The sequence below is a fragment of the Halyomorpha halys genome, unplaced genomic scaffold (genome assembly GCF_000696795.3).
Source record: "Halyomorpha halys isolate HHAL.00 unplaced genomic scaffold, Hhal_1.1 Scaffold2538.1, whole genome shotgun sequence".
NCBI classification, from domain to species: domain Eukaryota; kingdom Metazoa; phylum Arthropoda; class Insecta; order Hemiptera; family Pentatomidae; genus Halyomorpha; species Halyomorpha halys.
The window spans coordinates 34,355-55,492 of record NW_027115783.1 but is presented as its reverse complement, the minus strand read 5'-3'; the positions used below and the strand labels follow the sequence as shown (position 1 = coordinate 55,492).

At 28.7% G+C, this 21,138-nt stretch overlaps 2 protein-coding genes across 6 annotated transcripts in view; one reads left to right on the top strand and one right to left on the bottom strand.

The window, feature by feature from the left end:
* SCAP (SREBP cleavage activating protein) overlaps window positions 1-11,267 on the top strand; it is a 41,375-nt gene extending 30,108 nt beyond the window's left edge. For 4 of the 5 annotated variants that reach the window (XM_067052768.1, XM_014437434.2, XM_014437433.2 and 1 more), the window contains 4 exons: window positions 883-1,028; window positions 1,151-1,213; window positions 3,704-3,890; window positions 5,207-11,267. In XM_067052768.1, coding sequence (XP_066908869.1) covers window positions 883-1,028; window positions 1,151-1,213; window positions 3,704-3,883 — 389 coding nt within the window. In that variant the 3' untranslated portion in view covers window positions 3,884-3,890; window positions 5,207-11,267. Of the gene's footprint in view, window positions 1-882; window positions 1,029-1,150; window positions 1,214-3,703; window positions 3,891-4,270; window positions 4,389-5,206 lie in introns of all 5 variants that reach the window. The other variant, XR_001344824.2, reaches the window with a different exon arrangement.
* A 2,306-nt stretch (window positions 11,268-13,573) lies between these two features.
* Window positions 13,574-20,923, bottom strand: Rpp20 (ribonuclease P protein subunit p20). The gene is made up of 5 exons (XM_014437437.3): window positions 20,607-20,923; window positions 20,360-20,528; window positions 18,262-18,462; window positions 16,679-16,811; window positions 13,574-13,799 (listed from the first exon to the last, which is right to left on the bottom strand). Exons 1-3 carry the CDS (start codon window positions 20,772-20,774, stop codon window positions 18,368-18,370), a joined length of 432 nt encoding a protein of 143 aa, XP_014292923.1. The 5' UTR covers window positions 20,775-20,923; the 3' UTR covers window positions 13,574-13,799; window positions 16,679-16,811; window positions 18,262-18,367.
* Window positions 20,924-21,138: the final 215 nt, after the last annotated feature.

The following is a 21,138-nucleotide window of genomic DNA, read 5'->3' as shown; positions in this document are numbered from 1 at the left end:
GATTAGATTAGATTTTTATTCAGGGCGATTAACATCTAGGTTATTACACCTTTATATTTTATAATAATACTATATGTATATATAATTGACCATATTATTTCAAATTATGAAAAGATGGTCAGGGGTACGGTCAAAAGAAACAAAAATAGTTAACAACTATTTATTTGCCGATGTTTCAAACTTTCAAAATGTTTACAAGTTTTGAAAGCTCTCAACTTGAGCAGTCCTGATTAAGCTCTACAAAGTGGGGGCGAAATGTCGGCAATAAATAGTTGTTAACCGCATCTCTGACTATCTTATAATTTAAAAAATAATATAACTAAGTAGAAAATTAAATATTTCTGTTTATTACTTCAGTAATAATAAATTATACATAATTAGAGTACATGTGGGGAATTAAACAAACTGTATAGTTAATAGTATAATTGGTGAAGACTTAAATTGTTTAGCAAATATTTTACTTAATATGTGTATTCAGTTTTTAAAGAAGTTTAAATATATGGGATCTGTATTATTTATCAAAAATAATTACATCCAAGGGAGAATAATAGCTGCAATATACTAGATATTGTCTGTCCTTGTTCAAATCAAATATCAATAAATCCAAAAGTAACTATTTATAAGACAATCATAGTTTCATAATCAGTTTTTTTTAATCTATTAAAAAGTTTTTAGATTATAAAATATTATTTCAACTTTACATGGACTTTACATGCACAAAGGCGAAGCTGCAAACTATTATTTTCATTGATTGTCTCAAAAATAAATTATGTTAAGATTATTTATTTTGTATGAATTGCCCAAAATTCGTAAATTAACTATAATTAAATATAATTTTAAATGCCTCTAGAAATTTGGCCTTTATAATGTTGTCTATTTCAGGTGCATGTGTATACTCCCTTTGTGCTCACGATGGTCGTGTGCAGGCGTTGACTTATTCACCAAGCTATGTCATCTCACTTGGTTCTGATGAAAAACTTTGTGTGTGGGATAGATTTCAGGGACATTTATTGAACAGCATAGTTTTGGTAAGATTTATTATTATTTTTAATGAACTTATTCTCCTTCTAGTGTAGTGTAGTAGTTTCTGAATAGATGATTCATTAATAGTCTTTTGAGTTGTCATTAAGATGTGATATCAATTTTTCAGAGGCAAGCCTACTGCACAAGTATGACAATGCTGACACATAACCTTCTTGTCATTTCACAACAGGTAAAACTATTTGTAATAAAATTATATATTTAATTGTGTATCTCGGAGAAAATTATTTCACTTGTTTTATTGCCTGCTTTTTTATTTTAGTGTGAAAATCGATGATGAAATCTCAACTTACTAACAGTATATGGGTCATTCCGTCAGAATTAAAAAAAAAAAAATTAATTTTGATCCTGAATGTGCTCATGCATTACCATTTGACCTTTGTAGAAAACATTTCTAATGGGCAATTGCCAGTTTTCTGCACATTGATTTCAAATGATTACTTTTTACCAACATAAAAAATTTTTACTGAAACAGTTCCGTCATTATCTACTTCTTCCAAGCAAACATCTACTTACCTATATGTTGTGCTATTTATTCCTCCTACTCCTTTAAACTCGACTAGGACCTGCACTCCTGCTTTAATTTCATTGCAGTTCACTTCTTGTACCATAGGTTCATCATTATCTGAACAGAAGTTATCACTGCACAGTTCTTGAGCATCTTCATCTTCATATCCTACTTTCCCATCTACTTCATCTTAAAAATATGTTGGATTTTTTCAAGGTGAATTCTCACATCAAGTAGAATCAGAAAAAACTGACAAAAATTGTCCCCAATACAATAGGACGAGTCTTCTCTGTATTTTATTTCATTTTGTGAGATCATCGATATCTGATCAATCCTCAATGTTCCTGAAACTGCTTCGATGTTGGAAAGAAGCATTTCATACTGTTTTTCAGTGTTCAACAATAATTCTGAAAATAATATTTTATATTTTAATTTTTTATCAAATTGTTTTCCACTAGAGTAATTCATTGAAAAAAAATTTGGTACCATGCACCCACCGCACAACCTTCACTTACCCTCTACTTTAAGTTGAAATTATTTGATAAATTTGCATAGATGATTGTTTTTTGCAATAACCTTTCTCCCTCTTCTTACTTTAACTCTGCTCAGGATGTACAGGTACCAAATGTGTGGCAGAATCAGTCGAAGAGGGCGAAGTGCCTTCGCACAACAGCTTCCAAACGTCATTTTTCATCTTTACTGACAGTATCCCATTTCCTGTTGTCTCTTCTTCCGAAATTTTCTCTCTTCTCACATTTCTAACTTTTTGCTTCTTCTTGTAAACATTGTCACAATGATGGTCCAGTTTCCTCTTCTCTATGTACCAGTACTGATGTTCAGCTACCGAGAGGGCCTACATGAGCTATCTGTACTAAAAATCTATTTATTTACTAACACGTAATAAAATGTAAATATGTAACAGACTTTTATTTTTTAACACTATCAACATCCTGTAAAATTACCTGTTTTCTGTGTAGTATTGTTATGTCTTTTTTTTTCTTTGGTAATAAGAGGAAATGGTGACAATTCGTGCAATGTATTCAGGAGTGTTACTCTCCACGGTTAACTCTCTAAATTTTTTTTTTTTTTTATAGGGAGTATGCAACAGGTCAGAGTTAGATATAGATTATAAAATGCTGGCTTGTAAAAATAGTTTTTAGCTATGGCAATTTGGAAAAAAACATTGCTAACACTCCTGATTAGGAATTAAAGGAACATACCATTCCGGCTATAATATCGGCACATAAAATAAGTTTTACTTGTTTGTGTATCATTACTGACCATCTTCTCTTCATATAAATCAATTTATTTGTTTATGTTTACAACAATCAATTTTAGTTTGAGATAGGACTAATGTATTTGTTGCAATTTCTTCAAAATTTATAGCATGATCCCGAACTGCTCCGTGATTATTAGAAATCCTGTAGTCACTCTGATAGCCCATGTGTAAATCCATAGATTGAAATTTTACTCTTGGCAGCACATTGCTGCTCTTCTTCCGAAATCACTGGAGTGCATTATGAATAGTGTTCTTTACTACTATAAGAATTCCTGCAATATATTGGACCCTTCCAGCCTTATCCAAACAAACACTACATATTCATTCAGAAGAACCATTGTCCTTTACCAGAACAGATATAGGATCTTTGTTAATTACCAAGAGATGTGGTTAGAACATTAAAGATGTTAAAGATACAAATTCCTACTCACAATTTAGAAGGGTTAACACCGGTAAAGCAACCTCGAGACATATAAGAGATTATTTCTTTATAAAAAAAAAGTTTATTCAAAAGTGTCGACTGAATATCTGTGTTAGTGATATCTCATCTTATATACCAGCAGTAATAATCCTTCTTGTGCAGTCTGATAAGAATTCCGTTGGGTTTTTATTCTTAAAACCCATTTTATTTTTAACTACCATTTAATAATTCAATTAATTATTTTCTGTATGTGCATTCACAAAAATGTTTTCTTAACAATGTAAAAATGTAATTCAAAATCTTTAAATGTATTAAATTTGGACTTATTTATTTAAAACCAACTGAAAACATTTCCTACTAATGATTCATCATAAAATATGTTTTCTATTTTTTTATTTCATTTTACAAGATACATAAACTATTATTGCAATATGTATATATTTATATTTTTTAGGGATCTCTGGTAGTAAGAGATGTAAGAACAAGTGAACCAGTAAGATTAGTTAGGCTTGGCCATAATGACTGTTATGTATCAGTAACGTCCATAGTTAGGTTGCGATCATCTGTGGCCTGTGATTACGGCAACTCCCTCCGGATTGTACGATTTCCATTAGTTAGAGATAAAGCTGACTAAGCCAAAGGTGAGTTGTCTGTATAATAAAACACATTACAAATTATACTTGAAACCTATTAACAAGGGTTTTGAAGGTGTATATTATTAAGGTGAGTACTACAACCTAATAACTGCAAATTTTACAGAATATGGGTAAATTCATTCAAAGATTCAATTAGATTTGGTTCTCTACATACTGAAAATAGGTAACTGTTGTTGATAATAACAGCTGGTGTTTAGTTTCCATAACTAGATATGAGTAAATCAAACATATTTTGTATTTTTATAAAATATAAAACATACATAATGAATAAAATACATCCTTATTAACCATGTAATATATTATTTTAATACTTTATGATATATCATTGTTCAAAAAGTATCAAAATAAGACTTTTTGAATTACAGAGAATTATAGGATCAATGACAGAGCTAAAGTAAACATTTTATGCCGGATCTACACGTTTGCCACTTGCTGCAAACCCAACACTTCTACAAACGTTTGAAAACGAAAGAAGCGATAAATGTTGGTATTCACATGCTTGTGTGTTCTTTTGACTCTTATTAGCTATTCTATTCGATTTACACTATTATTATGGAAAGGGACAAAATAAAGTAGAAAAAATAGGAGTAATGAAAATAAATTTAAATTTTAGTGAAGTAGGTGGTAAATGATAAAAACAGTATTACATGACCTATAAATTTAACTTTCCTCCTAAGTTCATCATCAGATCTTTGTTAATTTAACTGCTCAGACGTATAATATCTTTACTAACTTATTTTTGTGCTTTGTTAAATAAAAGATAAACCGCCTAAGTTAATTAATTAAAAAGATTTGGAATCTTATTCTCCGAATCTTTAAAATTTACATTCTTAAACAAGAATTAATTATTTAATCTGATGGTTGAGGAAATTCTTTAATTAATTAAAACACTGAGAGTTCAAATATTTATCTGTTGGCAGTTCTAAAGAATACTAATTAAATTATAATATGATGTACTATTTTTATTTGAGCCAACGTTTCGCCCCACGTTGCAGGGCTCTTTTGACTTTCACTCTGACTTTGACTTTCGTCAAAACAGCCCTGCAATGTGGAGCGAAACGTTGGATCAAATAAAAATAGTACGTTATATTACTATTTCAGTTTAATTTGCCCTCGTCCTCTAATTAAATTATGTATTACCAGCCAATCCAAATCATTCAAACTCATTCAAGTGCATTATATTTTTTGAAAAATAAATATCACAAAAAGTATCTGCAATACTAAAATAATATGGTTAATAAGAATTGCAAATGGAACAAATACAAATTTTTAAAAATTCCTAATTTTTTTTTATTTTTTAGGGTACAATTTTGATATTAAGAAGACTGTGAACCGTACCACAAGCATGTACTTTTCTTCATAAATTTGTAAGTTTTATGTTGTGCTCATAAAAGGAGACTTAAAAAATCAAATATTTGTATATAATTTTGTTTTTAATACAAATTAATCATCCTATTTATGTAATATTTTTCCTTTTCTTTTTATTTTTTTGTATTTTGAAACATTTTTAATAAAATTTGTTGATAATAATTAATTGCACTGTTGTAATTTTTTTTACTACAGTTTTAGAATTAACTAAGTAAATTTAACTATATCCAATTGGATCTCTTTAAATTTATAATTTTTCAAAAATTATTTTCAAGTGTATTATAAAATCATAAGAAAGTTTAAGTAGTCATTTTATACGATTGTGACTTACAATCTGAAAATATAGTATAAAATAATGTTAATGTTTATAGTGAAACCATTTTATTGATTAGTTTTAGAAGTGTTTAGTTTAAATTTATTTTTTTAACTTGATTTTGAATAATTCAACTAATTAGGTAACACTGGTTTATGCAGTTCACTTTTGATAAAACTAATCGCTTTTTCATTAAATATAATACTTCAAATAAATTATACATATGAGAGTTGATAAGTTGTACAATCTGGAAAAATCTAACAAATAAAATTGAAAGTTTTCTTTATCGAGTGGAAAAAATAATACATTAAAGAAGTACATTGTAAGGTTTAGTTCATTTGGCTTTAGCAACCGTGGAGAAAGGATGGTCTGAAGGATAACATTTTAAACAATTCTTTCGCTTTGAAAAATAATAAAATGTATTTACTTATTCCATTTCTTTAGTACACCAAAGTTGTTTTACACTTTTTATGCCAAAACTGTTTAAGTAAAAGTTTAACCTCATTATGTTTGTGTTCCATATTAATATTCATACTTTTAATGATCCATCTGGTTGATCACTTTTATGGTTCACTGTATATGTTATTCACTGTTCCGTCAGTAATCATTTAGAGCGATTATCAAAATCTGGGACCAAAGCAATTTGTTAACTATTTATATTTTCATTTTGTTTTGGTTAAAGAACTATATTCAAAAATAAATTTTTTAATAGAAAAAAAGTAAAAGATACTTACAGACGTTCATTTGAAATAAATCAGAGGGTATTAAAACATTTAACTTGTACTATGTAACATAGCTTCATTTTTAACAAATTAATGCATCATGGAAAACAATGTTCTTTCAATACACTATAATGTAAGAACTGAGAAAGAAGATTTTAAACTAAAATGGTTTAGAATTTCAAAAGTAAATAATATATGTACATAGTTTATAACAAAGATAAGTGCTATAGTGCTAGAAACAGAATTATTTTTCTCAATATTATCAAATTACTCCAATAAAAAAAATTATATACTTCTTTAGTTGATGCTTATAAATTTAATGTTGAAGTACCTAAAACTGCATAGACAACTGTTATTAAAAGTTTTTTTTTCTGAACAGTTATTTATAAAAAGAATTGTAAATAAAAGGTTTTTAATAATAGTTATTTTATAAAAAAATATTACTACTAAAACTGATTGAATGAAAATATTTACATGATGTTAACTGTTTCCATTCCTTATCAAAACTGAACTGTTTAGACCTGTTTCTAATATATGTACTAAATTTCATCCGATCTTTATTGACACAAAAGGTTTTGTGTCCATTGTTAAAAACTTTTTATTACTATGCTTGTAACAAAGATACTTCTAAGTTTTAAAAAGTGTTTTTGCATCATTTAGGCAATCAATTAGAACTGCTTTGATTTTATAGGTGTTATTATTGTTTTAGTAATATTTTAGAAGGCTTTAGTAATATTTTAGATGTGATAAAAATATTTTTATTTTCTTATTATTAAGTTTATTAATTGTTGAAATTTCATAGTTGTTAATAATTTCATAACAAATTATGTTTTTGATTAATAATGACTTTTAGAAGTAGTTGTTGAAAGGAGTTACTGTTTAGTGTCTTGAATTTTTAGTTATTAGTAATTTAAAATATTAGTTCTCTTTAAGCATTCTCATTCATAAGTATACACATTTGGATTTTGTTTTTTTTTCTCTAAAATATTTCATTTCTATACAATATCTTTTCCCCTCTGAAGAAAGATAAATCTACTGAATAATTTAAGAGGCTATAAAAGACAGAATTGCAAGGCATAAACCATGTAAATAAAATTCAATTAACATCATAATAGGCTTATAAAATTCTTCGACTTGATACTGAATGAATCCATTAAAAAAAAAAAAAAAAAAAGGTCTTAAATGTATATGAAGATTGTGTTGAGACTGGCCTTGTAGATTTGGAATTTGAGGGGTTATAGTGGAAGTAGAAATACAGGCGATTGTTAGCGATATCAGGATCATACTTTCAGGTTCACTAAACTTTGTTAGTATTACTTATTAATTTGTTATTATATAAGCAACATTACAAATAATTAATATTTGTTGCAGATGTACTAAGTAACATAATGAAATATATATTTTTTATGAAATACAGCCAACCCCATTAGAATATAAAGTAATGACAAAAAAAAGTTAAATGATTAATTTTTCTTCTTTTCTGACTGTAAGTTTCCTGAATGAACTAGTCTTCATAGTAATTTAGTTTTTAAAACAGAATTTTTTAATTATTTTTTTTAAATTATAGCCATTTATTACTATAACATTCCAGGGGGGTAAATAATTGTATAACTTGAATCCACTCTAATACTCCAATGATTAGAGTAAGACAATTATTTACTTACATGATTCTTTTTTTATTTGATGAAATTAAATGTTGGAAATATCAAGGCAGATATTTATTTTGTGGAGTCCCTTTTATTTTAACTTAGATTATTGGGCAGACGACTCACTTCATTCTTTCTAATGATAAATATAATACTGAATTGATAATTATTAATGTTGTTTATCGAACCAAAAGTTAATAATATAACAAAGTATTACAAAGACTGATGGCTATATAAGCAATGCATTCTATTTTTTTTTTATTCATCTTTTGTTTCTTAAAACATTTTAGTTGAAAATTTTGCAATATTGGATTGGCATACAATCATTGAATATCTGTGGATTATCTTTCTTTTTTAGAAACTGTAGTTTCATATTGTCACTTTCAAAAACAATTTTGTTGACAGTATAATTTCTAACATATTTCTTTCACTTATATTAAATCTCAATGTTGTTATTAACTCATTTAACTTGACATTTGCTAATCATTAATTACTTTATAGGCTAGAGTTGTGGTATTGAAATTATTTGTTCCATGCAACCTTTTAAATCTTGAAGTATTCTGTAGAACACTTCCTAGTTAGTTGTGTTTCTGGAATATTCCTTATATTAAATAAGCTTTATTTGCTTTGCTAATAAAACTTTTTCACACTTAGGTCAGTTGTGATGAATATACACTTTTTTATTTATTATTATCATTCTGAATGATTGAGGAAAAATGAACCCACATTGTACAAAATAAAACTATACAGTACAATTTGTTTATTAATTTTATTTGCAATCAATTCTGTTTTATATATGTATATTTTTGATATTTTGGTGCTGTTTCAGGCTTTTTAATGTTGGTCATTTTAAATCTTGTTTTCCTAATGTCTTCACCCAATGATCTTATAAATATTCTTTTGTATTATAAATACGACTCTATGGAAAAAACAAATACATTTTTTCTTGGGGATTTTTATATGCAATATATTTTTAACATTACACTTAAAATTCCTCTATTTTTTTTTTTTTCCGATCCTTCTTAAACAGAAATAAAAAGTGAATTAATAACTGCATTACTGTGAAAAAGAAAAGTAATTCGTGTTGGGTCTTACCTTTTACTACCTTTGGTATTTTAAGGTTACCTGTTATGTTTATTTGTATACATGAGATATCCATTCTGAAAAGTTGCTATTTTAAATCCGGAGGTAAGGGGCGTCTTGAAGTATTAAATATGTACATTACCTTTAAAAAATGTATGAACATATAAGTTAGTTTTGTTTTCCATATTTAGGCAATATTTATTTTTTGTATTATTTTTCAAACTAATTTGGAAACAATTAAATAACTCTTTTTTTTACTTTTAATCTCCATATGTCTGTGGATGGTTAATTTTATTTTCATTTTATCCATGGATCATCACTCTCACACATTATATTGTTGCTATTTTAGTGCTCTCTATTGGATATTTTATTCAACTATTTTCGTTTGTGAGATGAAGAACAGTTTATTATTTGTTTAGTTTATTTAGCAGTTCAAGTTGCATTTAAATTTTCCATAATTTATTGCATTGTATTGATTTTCAAATGGCTTCTAAAAGGTTTCTTCTATAGCTATTCTTTTTTTTAAATAAAATATTTCAACATCTTGAAAATCTAAATTGTATCTTTTATCAGTGTATTCAGCGTTACCTCTATTCTTACATTCATTAAAATGTCGATAAGGTCTGTGTTTTATATATTGACCACTCTCCTCATAATATACTGAAATATTGCATTATTTTTATTTTCATTAATGACTAGTACTTGCTCCAACCTGTTCAATTTTCTTTTTATATTTTTTGTTCTATAAAAGTTTCAATCCAAAATATTTTCTTTTGAGTTTATTTGAAAGTTTTTTTTTCTCCACTGTTTATTTACTTTTTGACCATTTTAATTCTACTTTATTCACTACAGCAATTATTGTAAGTGTATGAATTTATTTATTTATCAACTGTTTGGCATGATAATTCAGTTTTTGATTTTTTCACACTTCCTTGCCTATTTGTTCTACAAAGTTTTAATGGAAAGAAAAATTCATGTAAACCTAAGGTTGCATGGAGCATAGTTAGAATTTTGTTTCTCTTGAGCAATGCCTTTTTCAGATTATAGTAAAAGATCCTGGGATATTAAAACAAAAAACAAGCCATTTATCTAATGATACACTCAAACATTTGATTAACATTTTTGTAAGTTAAATATTTTATGAAAAAATTATATTTTTTACTTTACCAAATTATGATCGTGATATGTTAATGTCAAACATTATTTGGAATGTTTTAGTTCATGACTCTCTAGTTTTATCTATTAGTGGAAATTATTTGTTATATATTGTTGTTTTACATTATTTAAAGTTTTAACTAATTGGGTAAACGTATTCTCATTTCTGAAAATGTTAGTGTATATAATAAATTACCTATCGCTAATTAAATTTGTCAGGACAATTAGTAGAATTATAGAACCTATCCATGCAATATTTTGATAAGTAACTAAATCAAAACATTAGTCGTAGGTAAAATTGAAATGTGCTAAGTTTATTTTTATTTTTTAACACTTATTCTTACCCAGATTTATCACAACTGAATGAAATAATCATTATGATACTTTGTAATAATGCATAGTTAAATTAGTTTTATCTCCTTTATCTACTTTTTTTTTAACCATTTAGATTTATTTAATGTTCACCTCTTTTTTTTTTTTTTTTATTGCCACTAATTTAATTTTAAGTAAAAAATATTCTTTTAGGCTAAAAAATATTTATGAATTTAATGCACAAAATATTTGTTAATAAGATAAGGTCTCTTTTACCACATAATAGTTATATGTTGAGGCAGCTAGTTGAGGCACTTTTTCTATCACAAATGAATTAAAATACATGTAACTATTAGAATGTATTTTTATGATTTTAATGATACAATTTTTGTAGTAAACATAGTAAAAGGTATCCTTTTCTATTAGATATTAACAGCCAACTATTATCAATGACAGCTTAATTTTTAGTTCTATAAACATCTGTGATCTTGATTTCAATCCCTTTTTATATAAAACCAATGTTCATGGAAATAAAACATCTTAATACATATGTGTGTCTTCAAAAAACTTTTTAGTACAAAATATTTTTTTTTACTCTTGTATTACTATAATCATTTTTCTTCCTTAATTATTTTTGTATTTTAATTACATTGTAATGTATTCAAGAATAATCTTAGAATTTTTTTTTTTTTTATGTATTTGTTGAAGTTAAGTTTTCGCCTATGATATTTCTTTAAGTTACCACTCAATCAATAAATATTTTTGAAGAAATCAGTTGTGACCTGTATATTTTTAAAATCTGTCTTCTCCTTTCTAAGTTGGTCTGTTATGCACATGCTTCCTATATTATCCTTTAACTCTAGTCAGCCCATTTAGTGGGCTAGGATTGAAAACCAATCCAGATAAATTGTACTACATTATTCAACTTTTCTATTATCCTTAGTTTGTTCGAATGTCCTTGTACTATGATATGATGAGGCAGCCAAGAGTCAAAAGATACAATACTCTGCCCAAAGGAAGAATAGTTTATTTATAAAAGGAATATTCTTGGAATGCTATTAACCAGTAGCTAGGGGTAACTATGAAACAGTTACAAAAATAAGCTTGATAATGTTTTAATTTGAATATCCACTCCTCCTTTGATCCTTCATTTTTTTGTTTTATTTTTTTAGTAATAATTTTAAACTTAAACAAAACTCCCCAAGTAAATATACCAATATTTTTTTAATCAAACTTTCTAGAATTTTTCTTTATTGAATCATTAATTACTTGGTAGTTGTTTAGTTAATATTATGTAGGTATATAAATACACCCCACAAAGCATACCAGGTCTGGTTTTCCATACATTGGAAAGAGCTCATAGTACTTCCTTAATCGCTACGTGTCATTTTCTCTTATTGGCCCAAATATCTTCGAGAATATTTTCCTTTCCCAGACTTTGAGTCTCCTTTTGTTCTCATTTATGAATATCCAGGATTCACTGCCATAAGTAACTGCGGGTCTCAGGATGGTTTCATACATCATGGATTTTTCTTTTTTTGAAAGTTATAAACTTTAAAGTTTTTTGTGGGGCAAAAAGGCACATGTTACCTACACATAGCCTCGCATTCACTTCTTTCATTCTGTTATAGAAGATCCTAGGTACTTAAAAGTGCCTGTACTTACAAATCATGGTATTCCAGATGTTGGTTCCAAGATGATTTTAAATGTTTTGGTTTTCCTTCATTTACATTAACTTCTGCCGCTTCCCTTTCAAACTCTTCAAAAGCTACTCCAAGCACTGCTGTGCTTCTGGCTATTATGAGTACATTGTCATATGCCAAGTGCTATGTGAGGCGATTATAAATAGTTCCATTGGTTGGTTCGTATTACACTAATAGCTTTTTTCCAACGCTGAATTGAAAAGGACAGGTGATAATGGGTCTCCCTAACTCAGACTGCTATTTACTGCAAATTCTTCTGAGAGCATTCCCTATATTTTTATCTTCATGTATAGCCATTTTTGCGAGCCTAGTGAGCTTCCTGGGATTTCCCAATTCTACCATTATCTTCAATAGCTCCTCTAAATCAACACTGTCATATGCCTGCTTAAAATCAATAAACAGACTATGGAGGTCAATGTTTAACTCGTGTCCTCTTTCAAGAATCTGCCTTAGTGAAAGTATCTGATTGATGGTAGGTCTTTTAGACCTAAAACCACACAGATAGTCGTCCAGTATCAGTTCAGAGCACTTCATCAGGCATTTGTTTAACAATACAGAAAAAACCTTGAAAATTGAATTCCAGTACTTAATAATAGGAATTTAAAATTATATAATACGATTGTTATCCTTATAGCTCTTCAATTATGGACAAAATATAAGGTTTTTAATCAAAGAACTTTAATTAGATCCAAACAAGGTTAGATAAGCTTTTCATGAATTAATATTATAAATTAAACAATAAAGTTGATTATTGCAGGATTTGGGTGTTAAATACACATTTGAGTTTTTTTTACTGCACAAATATCCGATCTCTATTCATTTCTATTATTATATCCTTATGAATAATTAATAACTTTTTTTCTGTTGAGTTTTTATGACTGAAATATATTTAAATACTATTTTTAATTAAGCTCTTCATTTGTATGATTATTACACAATGAATAATTAATCGTAAAAAAAAAAAACACTATGAATAGGATTATCTCTAAGTGCACCCATTTCAACCCTAGACTGTTAATTCCATGCCTTTATCTACTAGGCTGACACTATTAGTATTTTTTTTTTCTAAATTACCTATTTTAAATACAAAAAGGAATATAGGTGTAATAATGGTTATACAAATATTAGTATTTTAAAAATATATTTTATAAAATAGCGATCACATAAATTCATTCATTTATAATAATAACCTATTAAAATATTTATAATAGATAATAAGTCTTTAACTAATCACAAAATTTATAGAAACAACTATGTACAACTTAAATTTATATTTTATGATCATTTGGATTTGTAAGTTTTTTAACAAATCAATTATAAACAAATATATCCTAATATATCTTACTTAAGATAATGTATGGATACTGTTTACTGCATTAATGAACCTTGTGCCAAATATATAACTATCAATAATAACATCAGTGAAGTTGACAAGCTCTTACGGCCATGAGTTGAAGGAGTATAAAGATAGGAGAGAGAACTTCAGAATATTCTAAGGATGTTTCACCACTTAATTTTTTACAAAGAAGTAGTTCAAAAGAAAATATAGCTGTTAAAAAGCAGAATGACCACAGGGCTCGGAAAAAAGCTACCTGAAACAACATAACAAATTAATATTTTTAGCAAACGTTTTCAACTTACAAAATGATTTAAGACTTAATATGAGTTGTGTAAAATTAGGTCTTCAGTTAGCATTATACAGATATCAAGTCCAGCTACACACAAAAAATGGCCAGATACATGTGTGTTGCTGACCAGTACCGGTACGTTGGCTTCCCCAGTACCCTTACAGAATTAAAATTGATTCGTTGAGTACCTGGGCAATCCCAGACTACCTGAATGTTACAAGTAAAACTTGGTACCAGAGCCAAGGACTGCTCAAAAACAGGAACAAAATTAAGGTAACATAAACTAGAAATTAAGAGTTAATGAACAATTTTTTTTTTTACTATAATTTAAAAAAATAAAAACTGGCCCAACTGAACTTTGAAATTTGTCCCAGAAACATAAAATCAAAGTAATATAAATTGGAAATTAGCCATTAAAGACATAATTTATGATTTTAATGTATATACATTTTTTGATCATACCTAATATAAATAACATACCCAAAAAAATGACAGCAATATAATGAAACATTGTTTTTAATTTTCAAACTAATATAAAAACATGTACACATACACATACTAATATAGTATATCCTAGTCCTACCTTAAGCTGTACTTTATAAGTAAAAAAAAATAAAAAATACATTTTTAAACTAAAAATCAAGGCATCTTATATTGACCATCTTTTATGGGATACGTTGGTTTCTACTAGAATTCTTTTAAGATATCTCTGATATTCTGATGAAGCATTAAGGTTAATTTATTTAAAAGGTATGCAAGTTTTTCCAAATTACAATGTATCACAACATTAACGACTTTATGTAAGTACACATGGTAAAAAAAAATTCTAGATGATCTAAGTAATTAAACAAATTCAGCATAAGAGTTAGTAACTGATTAATAATAATGAAATGAAAAATAGTTTATTATTCTAGTAGTATATTATTAATTTTACAACATATATTGGCCATAAACTGTTAAGTGTGGCCACACTTAATTATAACTTATATTAAAATTGCATATAAATAATTTTAGATACAGAGATAAAAAAAAAAATTACAAACTAACTGAATAAATACATAAAAAACAAAACAAAAAGTTAGTTACATCTATACTATTATAATATCGGATTAGATTGGTGAAATAAAAGGTAATTAAATATAAGGGTTTTAAACAAGGGAAGGGTTGGTACATGACGTAAGTTAGAGGGAATGGAGTTCTAGTGACATGCAATTCGGATAAAAAATGATTTATCAAACAACAGTTCGGTGAGGTGGAGAGTAGATGTCACATAAATGGGACCTGGTAGTACAGGATTGGATTGAGAATTTGAATTGCAAGTTTTCTAGGATAAAGGAGGGGAGCTGAGTACTAATTACTTGGAATAGAAAGAAAGCTAGGAAATACTGGCATTGGAAGGATGGATAGAGCCACTCGGCATAATAATAGGTTATGTGTGTATCACTGCTGATCCCGAAAATAAATCGTACTGCGCAATAATGTTATAAAAATGCTAATATTTAAATTCTCTATTAAAGAAGAAAGCCTCGCACGGGTTATAAAATATAAGCGTGTGGTTATCAAATATTTACGCTAATCTTAACTAGTCGAATCACAGAATATGCTGAAGAAATTATCAGAGACTACCAATATGGTTTTAGACGAAATCGTTTAACTATTGATTAGATTTTTTCCTTACAGTAAATCTTGTTGAAAAAATTGGAATACAACAGGGTAGTTCATCAGTTTTATATAGATTTCCAAAAGGCTTACGATTCTATTGACCGCCAGAAACTGTATAATATTCTGTTCAAACAGGGAATACCAAAGAAGTTAGTAAATCTTGTAGAGATGTGCATGACCGAAACGTTTATAAGGTACGAATCGGTAATCATTATTCTGAGAAATTCCAGGTTCGGTCGGGCTTAAAACAAGGTGATTCTTTATCACCTATCTTATTTAATCTAGCACTGGAATACTTTATCAAAAGGGTTTAACTTTGGGTGGTAAAATACTGGTGTTTGTGTATGGTGATGATTCGGTATTATTGGATGTGGATGAAGAAATTATAGAACTAAATACAACCACGTTAATAAACTCCAGTAAGGAAATAGGTCTTAAAATAAATATGGATAAAACAAAATACATGGTTAGCAGCAGAAACGCGACCAATTTCGGTGATATAAATATAGGAGAAAATACGTTTTAACAGGTAGATAAGTTTAAGTATTTAGGTTCAATAAAGACTAGAAAAAACGAAATTGATGAGGAAATGAAAGCTAGGTTGAAGGCCTAAAATGCTTGTTATTTTTCAATTTCGAAACTGCTTAGCTCGTGCCTTCTATTGAAAAACTTAAAAATTAGAATTTACAAAACTATTATCCTTCCCACTGTTCTTTATGGATGTGAGATGTGGCCTTTTACACTAAGGGATGAACAGCGTTAGGATTTTCGAAAATAAAGTATTGCGAAAAATATTCAGACCAAAAAAGGATGAATTAACGGGAGAATTTAGAAGATTACACAATGCTGAATTAAGGGACTTACACCCGGTAAATATAATTCTAGTTATAGCATTGCGGCGTACAAGGTTGTAGGGCTTGGTGACAAGTGGATTCCTAGAATGTTAATAAGCACTGAACCAATGGGCAAACGTCCGAGGGGGTGACCGAAACGTAGATGGGAAGATTGCGTAAAAACTGATTTGGCGGAATTAGGTTTGGAGGGGCAACGTTGGAAGGATGTGTGCAGAGAGCGTTTGGTGGTATCACCATCGAACCTTCGGGTTCAATAAGCATTCATTATTATTATTAAAGAAGAAAACAAATAAAAGAATTGATCATGAAGTAAAATAATAAAAATACCTTATATAATGCTTCTAGGTACATCCTGATCAATACAATAACACAGAAATAGGCATTCAATGCATCAGCAACAAAAAGAGGGGCAAACACTATCCACCAACCACTTTCTGACTGATCAGTTATTCCTTCACATCTGTAAAAAATTTAAGAGCACATTCCAATGATTTCATATCCTCAATATGATGACAGTAATGATAAACTTATAACAATAATTTACCTAAGTTATAATTGAAATTAATTCTGGATAATAAGTGAATTAAAAATTTACAAAAACATTATTTATACTAAGTACTAATTATTATCATCAAGAACTTGATAGTTGGAGACAATTAACTTAGATGCAAGTGGACACCCACCATTCATACTCAGTATTAGAGGAGTGCTTAACAGCCTTTTGATCCAATCTTCATCATTTACCACAGGTTTTATGAAATGAAAAATAATCACTATTCTGAGAACAAGTCCTTTAAGAACAAAAACAGTTGCATACAAAACATAAATAATTGTTAATGTCTCGCATATAACCTTCATACTTAAAGTAATTCTATTTCTAATCATCAGATTGTTTATATATAAAATGTATGATTTTCTGTAAATCAACGGAGTATTGTATATCCTGGAAGATTTTTAATAACGTGGATTGAGTTGTGGGTCATTTTAAAGATTTAGAACTCAAATGAAAAATTAATTTTTTGAAACAGCTGCCATTTTTTATTCTCCTGAACTATAGGTTGCCAGACTCATCAATTTTGACTAGTAACTAGACATAGTTTTTATTAAAGTATTCAAAATAGGGGTTAAATAACTAATTTTTTTTTACCTGGCCCTTGTACTATGTAGTTAAGAAAAAAAAACAGAGTAGTATAATCACAAACAGATTTCTTTGGAGTTAAAGATATTTGTGTACTATGGCAGGACCTTGCCGTAACAAGATCGCTATGGCAACACCTCAAATCTCTCGGCTGCATACGGCCTTCACAGACAGGTTTGAAATAACTTTTATTCCAGTTATGTTTAGCCTAATAGTATACCTTTGTGGGTTTCAAAACTATATGACTTAATCTCAAGATTTTTTGCCAGGATGTGGAATGAAAATCGATTTAACAGAAATTGTTGTGTTTAGATTGTAAATATCTCAAAAACAATAACAGCAATGAAAAAAAAATATTAACAGTCTTAAATAAAATGTAATTTTTAATTGAGCATGGATCTATGTACAGCACAATGTTTTGAAGATATAAATGAAAAGGGACCTTTGGGCTTTTCCCCTTCCATATTACAGAAGACAGGGAACTTTAGTATCTTCATCTTCTTAAGTACCCTTAACAAATTTCTGAGGTTTAATTCTTGTCTCTCTTCAATCTCCTCCTGCAACCCCTTTGTTTAATGGACTACAAAAAGATATACCCCCTATTTGCCCTTAAATAATATGGTGCTTAACTAATATGTCATATTGGCATCAATATCATTTCTTATACATTTGATTTAACATTTACTCAAATATAAAAAACATAAAGCAATATAAACTAAATTGCTATTACTAAACTCTTCTTATCACTTAATACATAATTTTTCATGCTGACCTTAGTGTGAGAAGAACCATGAATATTGATATGGAAAAGAGATTAATCCACAGTTCAAAAACAGTCAAACCAAGCCATTGTACAAGTTCTTCCAAAGAGAAAAACATCATTCATTAATCTTATAGACTCTTATTTTCACAGCAGAATTACATCGATTTTGAATTCTGGTTTCATGGGCATTAGAGGCAGATTCCAATTCATCTGAAAAAAAAATATATACATGAACATGTACAGCATATATACTTAAGGGGGAGGGGGAGATTAGCATCCAGAATTTGACTCCTATGCTCATAGGCAAGCTCTCAGTAGTTTCTTTTATTTATTCCAAATAAGCCTTCAATATAATTTTTTTTTTTTAATTTTGTAGAATCATTAGAATAAATATATCAATAAAACAATGAAAAGAGGGAAAACAGAAAAATAAGCCTTTCTTATGTTAAAATCACTTTCTGCAAGCTAATTAACATCAGAGCCAAATGAGGGGTCAGTAGTCATGCACAACTCCGTTAAATCCAGATATGGCCAGGTTTCTCTTCATTTTTCTTTTAAGGTGCCATTGATTGCCAGACTAAATTCTATCCTACTTCAAACATGAACAACGAGGAGTTTTTTAACTTAGCTATCACTGTAGTTAACATTAATTCAAAGCAAAACAAATTTTTAAAAATGGTAGATTCCAGGTTAACCTTGGAAATAGTAGTCACACAAGACTGAAAGGACAGGAAACTGCACGTCATTTTGACTATTACAGCACTTACTAGACAAACGGTCTAAACTTCCAACTCATTACAAAAGATTGATCTATATGACTGAAATCAGGCCAATCTGGACATATGGAATTGAGCTTTGTGGCTCCACTAAACCTTCAAATTCCTCTAGTATCCTATTCTTACAATACAAAATCCTTCTTAACTCATCAATGCTACTTACATTGTCACAAATAACATAAAGACCTTAATGTTCTCTATGTAACCGATCTAGCCCGAACCAGGGATCATTCCTTCCATTATAAACTCCCTAACCACCCAAACCCACTAGTTTCTAACTTGCATCCTCTTCCATTCCTGACAATCCTCTGAAGCGCTGAAAAAGAAGATGCCCACAAGACCTGCTAGCTAGCATAAAAACATCGTTAGAGTGCTACCAATGAGTAGTTCTCAACAAGCCTGTTTCACTTCATTATAACTAAGATCAAATTTACTGAATGTATCATAATGTACAGTTGTAAATTTCAATAAATATATTAGACAAAAATGGTTGAAAGGATGGTTAAATACAATCAAGCAATTAGCTCATTTGAATTTAGTCTAGGAAATAAATATTTTTCATTCATGATTTTGTCATGATAAACAGTTTCTCAAGACCTTTATTTTATTTCTAGGACAAAATCTGGAACATCTGACATTGTATCATATTCCCCATATATTTATCAATAGAAAAGGATTTGCTAGTACAAAAGAATATATTCTCTATATTACATAGAAGTACTGAGAAATCTAGTAATTGGTTCATAGAAATTTTAGAATGTATATACATTCTTCACCTGTATGACATACATGGCATAGAAACTGAGATCGAGGGATGGGAGGAGGAAAGGACAAGGCACTTAAGGTATGCTGTCTAAGTTGAATATAGCAATTTAACTAACAAACCGCTGTGGCTAATTATTAATCTTGAACAATGGAGTCAGGCCTAATTGGGCCCTCTCAGCAGTTCACCAAAACCTTGTGGTAAGTACAATCAACAGAAAAGTTTATCGTTTGGCAAAGGATTGTGATGAATGATAATGCCGAATCGTTTACAAGCAATAGTTACAGAAAAATTAAATAACAAAACACATTGATATGAAAAAAGACCATGACAATTAAGCTTACACAAATATGGATACAGAATGAAATAAAGTAACTCAAGAAAAGCAAAATGAAATGCTGACTTTATTCTTCATACTTGTCATATCATCTGTGAAATTGCTGTCCAATTCCTGCACACCAGAAGTGGATATAAATAAAAAGAGAGAAAAATATAGTGTAGTGAATTAATGTGAAGAAATATAAACATATTACAGGCAGCATAAAAATTGATGTAATGACCTACATACCAACAAAATGGATCGTATTAGTATGAACATCCAAACTATAAGAACCAGAATATTTGTCTTCCAATTGTAATGCAAGATTTATTGCTATTGGTACAGCAGCACCTAAACCACATAATACGATTTCTGATTCTCCTTTATCCAGAGCTTTAATACAGCGTGCAAGTTGCCCCTAGGAATCAAACAAATAACCAATATTTACAAGACACTCCAGTGAGAATTGAATTACAGTTATTAGAAAAATAAATACCTTAAAATCTGAATTATTAGTTATGTAAATATCATTGGGCCCCCTATTGTCCTTAGGAGGATTTCTTCTCTTTACAATCTGATCAGAATCAGATTTATAACGTTGCCTTTTGTAATAAGGTTTTATATGACTAGGTTTTGGAAGACTTTTAGAACTATCTTCGTCCATGAGAAAAATGATTAAAAAATACTATAAACATGTAAGTGGAAATAAACACAACTAATGATAATTGCTCATATACTTATTTGACCGACACACTACACTCTTAACACAGATCAAAATTGAACACATCTTTGTTCATGCTCATAAAATCGAAAATTTGACTTGATTTAAGTACTACTGCCACCAGGCAGTGGAAATTATCGATATTAAAATCGATCAAAATTTATGGTTAAAAAAATATCACAAAACCATCATGTTTTGGTCTATAAAAAATATTAAACTGTAAATATATTTTTTTAAAGAACTTAAATATGTCTCATGTTAAATAAAGTGTATTAAATAAATCCGATAAAGTGTTAGCAGAAGCGCA

Coding starts and splice junctions, on each gene's coding strand:
- Rpp20 (XM_014437437.3), bottom strand. CDS start 20,774: ATGGACGAAGATAGTTCTAAAAGTCTTCCAAAACCTAGTCATATAAAA. Junction 20,529..20,606: donor CTAATAATTCAGATTTTAAG/GTATTTATTTTT, acceptor TTTGATTCCTAG/GGGCAACTTGCACGCTGTAT. Junction 18,463..20,359: donor TAATACGATCCATTTTGTTG/GTATGTAGGTCA, acceptor TTTTTTTTTCAG/ATGAATTGGAATCTGCCTCT.